Source organism: Phocoena phocoena, chromosome 15 (assembly GCF_963924675.1).
Source record: "Phocoena phocoena chromosome 15, mPhoPho1.1, whole genome shotgun sequence".
Lineage (NCBI taxonomy): Eukaryota > Metazoa > Chordata > Mammalia > Artiodactyla > Phocoenidae > Phocoena > Phocoena phocoena.
This window is the reverse complement of record NC_089233.1, coordinates 79,765,909-79,775,690: the sequence shown is the minus strand read 5'-3', so window position 1 is coordinate 79,775,690 and position 9,782 is coordinate 79,765,909. Positions and strand designations below refer to the sequence as shown.

Below are 9,782 nucleotides of genomic sequence, written 5' to 3'. Positions count from 1 at the left end.
AGGTGCAGAAAGCCAACCTTCCTCCAAAAACACTTCCGTCCAGGCTGGCAAAAAAACTGGTTTCGGGCAACGCGCGGGCTCTCGGGCTCCGGCAGGCGCCGGCAGCCTCCCCGGGGCGGTACTCGGAGAACTCAACAGCGCGGCGCAGCGATTGTGCAAGCGCGAGGCTGCAGTTCCCGGCCGCCGGGGGAGGGCGGGGAGGCGCGCTCGGCGCACGCCCGGTGAACTCCGGTTAGCGTGCCTTCCCTGGGGGATTATCTCCAGGGTGGAGTCCGCGGCGTTCCCGCCCGGAGAGCCGCGCTCCGGTCACCCGAGGCCCGGCGCCCTCGCTCACCTCGCTGACTCCATCCTACTTCCATGCACCACCCCCAACCCCGGGTCCCGCGTCCCTCCGGGCCTGGCCAGCCGTAACCCACTCCGCCCCACTTAGCGTGCTCATTGGCCACCCAGGGCCTGCCCTGTCTCCATAAATACATGGTCCCCGGGCATGGAGCATGGAGAGGGACAGGAGCAAAGCGCAGCGCCAGCAGCATCTCTTCTACCTTCCTAGACACCTCCATTTCGCTACTCCAGAGCTGGAAGTCAGACTTGCAACCAACAGGCGGACTCACGTCCTTTCCTTTCCTCTTCCAAGAGCCACCCAACTCCCGGCTGCGCTCCTCCAGCCCCTGCGGCCAGCGCTAGGCGGGCATCCGCTCCCTGAGGCTGCCGCGCGGTGCGGCGTCGAGCGTCCTCGCCGAGTTCCTTTCTGCTCTCCGTCCGTCTTCCGCCCTCTCCATCACACCTGCTGCCCCTCTTTGCCTCTCTTCCGCAGAATCGTCAAGGCCCCAGCTCTCGCCGGCGCCTCTTTAGCCACCTCGCCCTTCCCAGCCCCCGCACATTCCCAAGCGCCCGGTCTCCCCCGCTGCCATGAGCTCCCCCATCGGCAAGAGCCGCTCCCTTGCCGCCTTCCTACAGGAGCTGCGCAGCCTGGGGCAGCCCCCCAGACCCGTGACATCTACGGCGTGTGCGCCCCGTCGGCCGCGGGAGGTGCCCCTCTGTCCCATGATGGAACAGGGCGAGGCGCAAGACGCGGCCGCCCTGCCCGGTCCCACCAAGTGGCCACTGCTGGGCAGTCTGCTGGAGATTCTCTGGAAAGGAGGGCTCAAGAAACAGCACGACACGCTGGTAAATGCCTCGTCGCGCCCCCAGTTCCCGTTCTGCTCCCCGTCTTGCTCTCCAAACCCTCCCCGAGGCGCGCGGTTCGGGCGCACGGTGCGCTCGGTTGTGTGTCCAGGCTGCAGCGGGCCCCGGTCCCCGAGAGGAAGGAGGCGGGGAGGAGGGAGAAGCGCTCTTGGGACTCTGCAGCGGATGCGCGCTTACTTCGCACCCTGCCCGGCCCGCTGCAGGCGGAGTACCACGAGAAATATGGCAAGATTTTCCGCATGAAGTTGGGTTCCTTCGACTCGGTGCACTTGGGCTCGCCGTGTCTGCTGGAAGCGCTCTACCGCACGGAGAGCGCGTACCCCCAGCGTCTGGAGATCAAACCGTGGAAGGCCTATCGCGACTATCGCGAGGAGGGCTACGGACTGCTGATCTTGTGAGTCCAGGAAGCAGGATGGGGTTCGGCGGCTGGAAATTGGGAAGGGACGGGAATGAGGGTTCCCTGGGGTTGGACCCTTCAAATGCAGGGAGAACACGGAAGCCCGTACCTGCTGCGGTCACGGGCTCTTGCGTGGACTAGAGTGGGTGGAGGGACGTTTGGGTTGAGTACGCAACACTTGTGTTCTTTCTGGCAAGGGGGCTGGGCCAGGTCTTTCCGTCAAAGAAATGTCCAAAAAATGGTTACGCGAATTATGATGTTTGGACTCTTGGGTGGAATGAGATTGTCAAGTTAGCTTGCCAAGGCAAACATGTTATACAAACAAAATTATCCCTTAAAATTCTGCGACCCGCCCCTCTCCCCCCTTGGTAGCTCAAACGCCAGAAGTTAACTCCTTTTGCTTTTGACAATGACCTTCCTTTGTAAAGGAAACTGTGGGAATTAGGAGATAGACCTACTTGGAAAGCTGGCATGGAGGGGTGTGGAGGTTGCATTTTAGAGAGAAATACTCTAATGTGATATGATTCCTCAGCTTTTACATTGTTAGCATTTAATACGTTAGCACTTTTTTTACCCCCAAATTATAATGCCTAATAGTCGTATTTTTCAGGATATATATAATTACTGGATTTATTTATTTATGGCTACATTGGCTTTTCGTTGCTGCGCTGCGGCTTTTTCTAGGTGTGGCTAGCGGGCTCGCTGGCTCTAGAGCATAGGCTCAGTAGTTGTGGAGCATGGGCTTAGTTGCTCTGCAGCATGTGGGATCTTCTGGGACGGGGGATCGAACCCGTGTCCCCTGCATTGGCAGGCAGATTCTTAACCACTGAGCCACCAGGGAAGTCCCTAATTACTGGAATTAAAAACGGTATTAATGCATGATGCATCACAGGCAGCGTGGTCATCTATAGAGCAAGTGCAAAAGGGTTCATGATGAGAACAGGCTTTTTACAGCTCCGGTGAATCTCTCACTGTTATTTGAAGGCAATGGCAAAATTCTAAATTTGAGGTATTCTGTGAATGTGCCTTTCAACCCAATTGAAAGGAGACAAGATTTTTTTCCTCAAACAGATCTGAGTTGCTGGTGAAGTGGGTGTTCACGTGCCCACCCTTACTGCTGGAAACAGGCCACTGGCCTCCCAGTTCAACCCCAGCGAGGGCACATCAAAAGTTCTGAACCCAAATATCTGGACTTGATCTTTCTGTGCGATCTTTGGCTCAAGGGAAAAGTGATTATTCATCGTATTGTCAAACCAGCCCCGAATATTCCAATACTAATTATTCTCTGGCTGTTTCTTGGCACGATTTTGTGTTCATTTGGTTATATAGTTTATGAAGTCAGAGAACTGGAGGTGTCTCTGCTTCTTCGTTCTTTTCCTTTCCGTTTGCTCTAAATATAATTCTGCTTCTCTCCCAGGGAAGGAGAAGACTGGCAGAGGGTCAGGAGTGCCTTTCAAAAGAAACTAATGAAACCAGTGGAAATTATGAAGCTGGACAACAAAATCAATGAGGTTTGCAGGACGGGGTTCGCTTTCCTGGTTCTTCTGGGGATGGAGGGATTTAGTGGAGCTTCAAGCCACAGCTACAAAGTGCAGAAGAAAAGGCAGGCAATTTGGATAATTCAGGAGTCTTCCTTTTCTCCTCATTCCTCTCCACATCCTCCTTCCTTATTCCCCCCTCCTTCACTCCCTTTTAAAGTAGTATTACGATAAGGGAGCAGTTACGAGCATAGACTTTGCCATTCTACAGTCCTGGTTTTGAACATCACCCCACCCCCACCAGCTATGTAACCTGACTGTACCATTTAACTTGCTCACTTTCCCAGTCTATAAACTGGGAGTAACAATTCCCACTCCATAGGTTTACTGTGAGGATTAAATGAGATAACACTATAAACTTCCTAGGTAGTGACAGCTGAGCTGGGTTTTTTAGGATGAGTAGGAGTCTGCAAGCCAGAGAAGGTGAGAAAAGGCATTCAGGCAGAGAGCATAGCCTGCTGAAAATATGGAGGCATGAGATGGTGTGTTCAGAGAACAGTACATTTAGTGCAGCTGAAGTGAAGCTTTCTCTGAAATGATGCTGGGCAGAGGGCAGGTCTTTACAATATTTTTGTGCCACGCTAAGGTTTTTAGATGTTATCCTTTAGCCAGCAGGGCCCCAAAGGGGGAAGGATTTAAACATGTAGAGGATTCTTTTTACTCCTGTTCACTCTGGGTATTTATTTTGAACTGGACCCACATAGGATCATGTAGGTGAAAGATTGCAGATTCAGAAGCTTCCAAGGGCCAGGTGATTAATATCAATGTATAAGGCCCAATAGGGATTTTAGCAAGCAGAATAGTGCATGCCCTTTCTAGAGGGGACAGCTGCCCCAGCTCTGGCAAATGCCTGCCACATGGAAATGTAGACCCAGCGTCACCAGATCTAGTAATTATTATTATTTTTTGATGACTAACGGAAAATTCATATGTTCATGGGAAATCTCTGGATTTTTTGATGGTAACAAATTCAAAGTACTTTTTAACATGCTATGTGGACAAACTAAACATGCCCATTAGTTGCACCGGTGGATTTTGTAGTCCCATATACCCTATTTCAGACCCCAGCAGAGCCACTTTTATGTGTCCAAGGGAGAGTGCCTTAGCTACTCTCTAAGCCTCAGTTTTCTCATCTGTTACCTAGGAAATGGGAGTAATGACAGTACTTTCTACCTCATGAGGTTATTTGAGGATCAGCTAAGGTAATAACACTTTGTACCATGCCTGGTTCTGTACAAGCCTCATGAAATGCAAAGCATTAGTCATCTAAAACCCTGATTGTGGAAACTGGCCTCTAGGGGCTGTATAGGACCTGTCCAAGGTGACAGAGCTGTTCAGTAAAGGCGCTGCGTCCAGAACTTATAGTTCCCTGGCTCTAAGCTTAACATGCTTAATACAACCCCAACCAGTAAGGAGACGTTTGCCTGCCCAGCTATGGAAGTGGCAAACCTCAGGGTAGCCAGAGTCCTTGAGACGTTGTCCCCACAGAGACACTGGGCTGATTCCTCCTTTGTGGTTTATTCTCCATTCTGATTAGAAGAAATGTTTTCCTTTTCTTAAATTTAGATCAAAAGCTGAAACCTAAGCTTCAGGGAGGCTGCAGGGAAAGCTCAGGAAATAACCCAGGACAAGGGTGTTGGGGCAGAAGATGAACTGCCAAGGAGAATATATAATTAGTGATGATTCAGAATGAGTAACATTATGGGCAGTGAATATACAAGGTAGCAAAACCTGAAGCTAACTTACTGAACTTGAAACTTTTGTTTTCCTTCAGTGACTGAAATGTGTCTTTGGTGATTTCTTTCTGTTAAGGTCTTGGCTGATTTTACAGGTAGAATAAGTGAGCTCTGTGATGAGCGAGGCTGCATTGAAGATTTGTACAGCGAGCTGAACAAATGGTCATTTGAAAGTAAGTTGTCTTCACATCTTGTTCATTTGGTTTTGCAAGTGATTTTGAGGACAGACATGGCCCTGTGGACAACTCTTCTGTAATCATACACCACTGCTGAGTAGGAAAGGCCATAGCAGCCCTCTTAATGCTTTCAGGCGTTTAGGTGATGCTCTACCCTCTGGACTGTTTATGCAGTCATTCAACAAACATTTATACAGCACCTGCTATGTGCCAGGCACTGTACTAGGGACACAGCAGTGAACAAAACAGGCAACATCCTTGCTCACATGGAGCTCAGATTTTAGTAGGGGTGACAATCAACTAGTAAATATATTTTAATATATACTATGCCAAGGAGTAAGGGAGTCAAGAAAGAAGATAGGTTCCTAGGTGAGGCAAGTCTGCTTGGTAAGGAGACATTTGAGGTGAGACCTAAAGGAAGGCAAGGAGCAAGCCACCGGGGTATCTCTGGGAAGCCTGTTGGGACAGTGGAGACAGGAGGTGCAAATGTCCTGGGGTGAAAGCATGAACAATGTCTTTGGGGAACTTCGAGGATGCTGGTGTGAGTGGATTATGGGGGGGAGGGGAAAGAGGAGCTGAGAAAGATTAAGCCGGGGCCTGAAAGTCCCCGCAAGAACGTTTACTTTGAGTCCGATGTTGAGCCATGGAAAGTTTCAAACAGAAGGGAGCATGGTCACTGTTTTCAAGGACCACGCTGGGAATAAAAGCAAAGCCCTGCCTTGACGTGCTCGCTGCCCAGTGGAGATGCAGGCAGGGGAACAAGGCAGCTGCAGTAGAATGTGGAGCGCTTGACTGAGGGGGTTCAAGGCTGGGGGAGAATCCTAGTGGCTGCCTCGGCTGAGCATGGTCAGGGCCGCTTCACAGAGGTGGTACCATCTCAGCCGAGGCCTGGGGGATAAGCAGGAGTTTCCCAGGTGAAAGTGAAGGAAGATGGAATGTTCCAGGCTGAAGGAACAGAGAGTGTTGTGTTGAGGAGAAAGAAGGGTGTTCTGAGTAACTGGAGCATGTCCAGCAAGGGACGAGGATGTCCAGGGCAGAGGATAGGAGGAAGCAGCGGCCAGCCCATGTCAGTCCTGTAAACCAGGGATGGGCATTTGGCTTTGAGCCCAGAGTCCCTGGGAGCAATAGGAGAGTGATGTTAGCAGGAAGGTGCCAAGGTCCGATTTGCCGGAAGGATCACTCTTGACTGCTAATGTGAGGGATTGGAGAGGGTGCCCCGGGACGGAGGCTTTTGTCCTGACCTGTCTCCCCCATCAGATAGACCTCGTTGTAAAGCTGCAGACTGTCATCTTAGCACATGAGAAAGCCCCATGCCAATAAGAAATCCACAGAAGGTGTTAAGGGAAAGAGGGAATGATTATAGAGGAGAAAAGAAGAGTATGTTTTGGAAATTGTCCACTGGAAATACCCAGATTAAGGAGTATCAAATGCATTTCTTTGCAAGTCAAAGAAAACCTGACCATGGTGGTTGACAAATTATTGTCCAGCGTGACGAGAAGTCCTGAGGAAGCCAGTCCACAGCTGGCACTCAGTGATGTCCCTGGGACCCAAGCCTGTTCTGTCTTCCTTCTCATCCATCCTGAGCTAGTTGGCTTCTTGCAGAATGGCTCCTGCCCCTCCTGGCCTCACCCCTGCATTCTAGGCAAAAACAAGAAGGAAAGAGGGAAGAGCTAAACCAGCTGTGCTTTCCCCCTTATCAAGAAAGCATAAGTGTCTCCCTTGAATCTCATTGGCCAGACCTGGGTCATGTGACTGCTTTGGCTGCTACAGGAAGCCTGGGAAATCAGGGAACAGAATTGTCTTAGATCGATCCTGACTTATTGCTTGAGGACTGATACATTGACAGCCTAAATAAAATCGGGGCTCTCTTAGGGAAGAAATGGGCAAGAATGAGTATGGAGTAGGTCATTAACAATGGCTGCTACACATGATATCAAGGGTAAACTCTGAGAAAATCAAGACATTACAGGAGAGATTCACTCATGTATAAAAATGGCTGCATCTTCACAGTGGCTTTTCTGATCAGGAGGTTCTGCAGGGGATGAGTCATTGGACCTGGAGATAATTTTAGAAAGAGAGGAGAGTAATCAGGCCCCTTTCTCTCAGAGAATTTGCTTTTCCTCTGTTCTTCGAAAAGACCTCACTTTTTTTTTTTTTTTTTTTTTTTTGCGGTACGCGGACCTCTCACTGTTGTGGCCTCTCCCGTTGCGGAGCACAGGCTCCGGACGCGCAGACTCAGCGGCCATGGCTCACGGGCCTAGCCGCTCCGCGGCATGTGGGATCCTCCCGGACCGGGGCACGAACCCGTGTCCCCTGCATCGGCAGGCGGACTCTCAACCACTGCACCACCAGGGAAGCCCAAGACCTCACTTTTATGGGAGACAGAATTGAGCCTTTGGTAGCCAGCTAATCATGGACGCCAGTGTCGTTGTGAATGGGTAACAGTGTTGATTATTTTAAATAACAGGCATCTGCCTTGTGCTCTATGAGAAGAGATTTGGGCTCCTTCAGAAGAATGCAGGCGAAGAAGCTTTGAACTTCATCATGGCCATCAAAACAGTAAGCATCTCCTGGGTAGAGAACCTTTCCTTATAAAACGTTTATAGAACCTAACAAATGTGCATCACAGTGTTTCCCAAGAGTGGCATCCACACATATTTTATTACAGTAGTTAAGTGTTCATTTTAATATGTGTTGCATATTTTCATGAATGAATGTACATATACGTACATATAATAAAAAAAGGCACATTCAGTCGTTGTCAGGCAAGGTGAAAGTAGGTATTTCAGTTAAAGGTCAGTTGATTAAAATACTATTGCAAAGAGTCTGAAAATTTTCAGATTAAAATTTGGGGGATTGTTTAGGTTGTATGTAGAGATAGTAGACCCTGTGAAACTGGTTTTAGGAATGGCTGAAGTTTGGAAATCATTGGAAATGGAAATGGTTATGAGATTTGTATCCTTCTTTTTTTATGTTTAGGTCATAAGATCAATTTTTTTATGAAACACATCCAGTGGAAAAGCATCCCAAAGATGATTTTCATATGTCCCTGGAGGGTGGGGCCGGGGACTGGTGCTGAGAGCCCTGAGGCGTCCTTGGAATTCCGGCCTTTAGGGGAGCAAAGGGTGCAGTTGTTCAGAACGCTTCTCTCAAGGAGTGCAAGTTGTCTTTGAGAGAAAGAGAAACGGGGGTGAAAAGGCATTTGTGTTCCCCACAGATGATGAGCACGTTTGGGAGAATGATGGTCACGCCAGTCGACCTGCACAAGAGCCTCAACACCAAGGTCTGGCAGGCGCACACTCTGGCCTGGGACACCCATTTTCAAATCGGGTTAACGTGGCCACATGCACCTAGCAACCCTGTCTCCGGAGCTGCTGCCGGAAGGTCTGGATGATATTGGCCTCAGCACCCCATCCTTTGATGGAGTGCTCCTCCGGATTCTTTTGGGCTTTGCAAACTCATGAATTTGGGGATCGCCCTGGTACAGATGAATTCTAGGAAAAGGCAGGAGGTAGTTTCTGTAGTCTTCTTGGGAACTAGGAGTGGTTAAAAACAAGAGCTTTGGAGCCAAAGATTCCTGGGTTCAAGTCCCAGCTCTGTCATTGGGTGTGGTGGCTTGGCCAAATGCCAACTCTTTTTCATCCTCAGTTGTCTCGCCTCTAAATGGGTTAATAGTGGTAGTAGTAGTAGTAGTAGTAGTACGTACCTCAGTACAACTGTTTTCAGTTCTAATATAGATAACTTAAAACCAGGCATATGATCTAGTGGGAACTGTCACTGTTTCCTGCCAAGAAAATATGTAATATAATTTCTGCAAAACCTAAAAAAACAAAACCTGGCACAGTCCAATATCTCAATGGATCAGAGCTATTTCTGCTACAGGATGAAGGGAATATTTGGTGCTAAGTATTGTTCTGAGTATACACACACACACACTCATTTAATTCTCACAGAAACCCTGTAAAGTAGGGTTTTCTATTAGGCCTGAGTGATAGAACTGAGACACAAAATTAAGTAACTTTATCAAGATTGCATGCTAGGTAATGACAAAACCAGGGTGAAGCCAGGCAGAAGATCCAACTCTAACCGCTGTGCCATTTATTGTCATCATTTTACCATCATCACCATGATTATTATTTATGGTGGTGGCTTGTATGATGGATTGAAGTGAGGGAGGTGCATGCCTAGAATGTACTTGACAAACATCACCATTACTGTCAGCATGCATGGGCACTGCACGTGTGTGTGTATGTGTGTGTTTATGTTTGGTAACAATGGTGGAGGGTTTCTCCTCTCCTCTGCTGCCAGGATTTGGGAGCCAAATCCCACTGTGCCCTGTATCAGGGACCATATCTGGCTAGATGCTTGGATATGGGACCAAGTTCTGATTCTGAGAACGGACCCAAATGCTACCTCTGTCTCATGATGACCTCCCTCTCCCAAGCTCTAACCTCTTCCTACTCAAAGCGTGACTGCAGACCCAGCAACAGCATCCCCTGATAGCTTGTTAGAAATCAGCTTCCAGGCCACCCCAGACCCTAGAATCAGAATCTGTGTTTTAAGAAGATGCCAGGGGTTTCTTGTGCACGTTAATATTTGAGAAGCCCTGCTCCTGTGGGCATTGGCCAGGGCTTGCTGACTTAACAACAAGGCAGTGTTAGCTTATCTAACAAATTGTCACATTGTCAGTTTTGCCTGCAAAAAACCCTTTAGATGTTGCAAGGAGAATTTGATCCTGGGTTTCCATCTC

General features: G+C 49.0%; 1 protein-coding gene across 1 annotated transcript in view; it reads left to right on the top strand.

The window, feature by feature from the left end:
• The first annotated feature begins 909 nt into the window (after nt 1-909).
• CYP24A1 (cytochrome P450 family 24 subfamily A member 1) overlaps nt 910-9,782 on the top strand; it is a 13,517-nt gene continuing 4,644 nt past the window's right edge. The window contains exons 1-6 of the mRNA XM_065893312.1: nt 910-1,167; nt 1,389-1,579; nt 3,000-3,093; nt 4,933-5,029; nt 7,500-7,591; nt 8,250-8,416. Coding sequence (XP_065749384.1) covers nt 910-1,167; nt 1,389-1,579; nt 3,000-3,093; nt 4,933-5,029; nt 7,500-7,591; nt 8,250-8,416 — 899 coding nt within the window. The remainder of the gene's footprint in view (nt 1,168-1,388; nt 1,580-2,999; nt 3,094-4,932; nt 5,030-7,499; nt 7,592-8,249; nt 8,417-9,782) is intronic.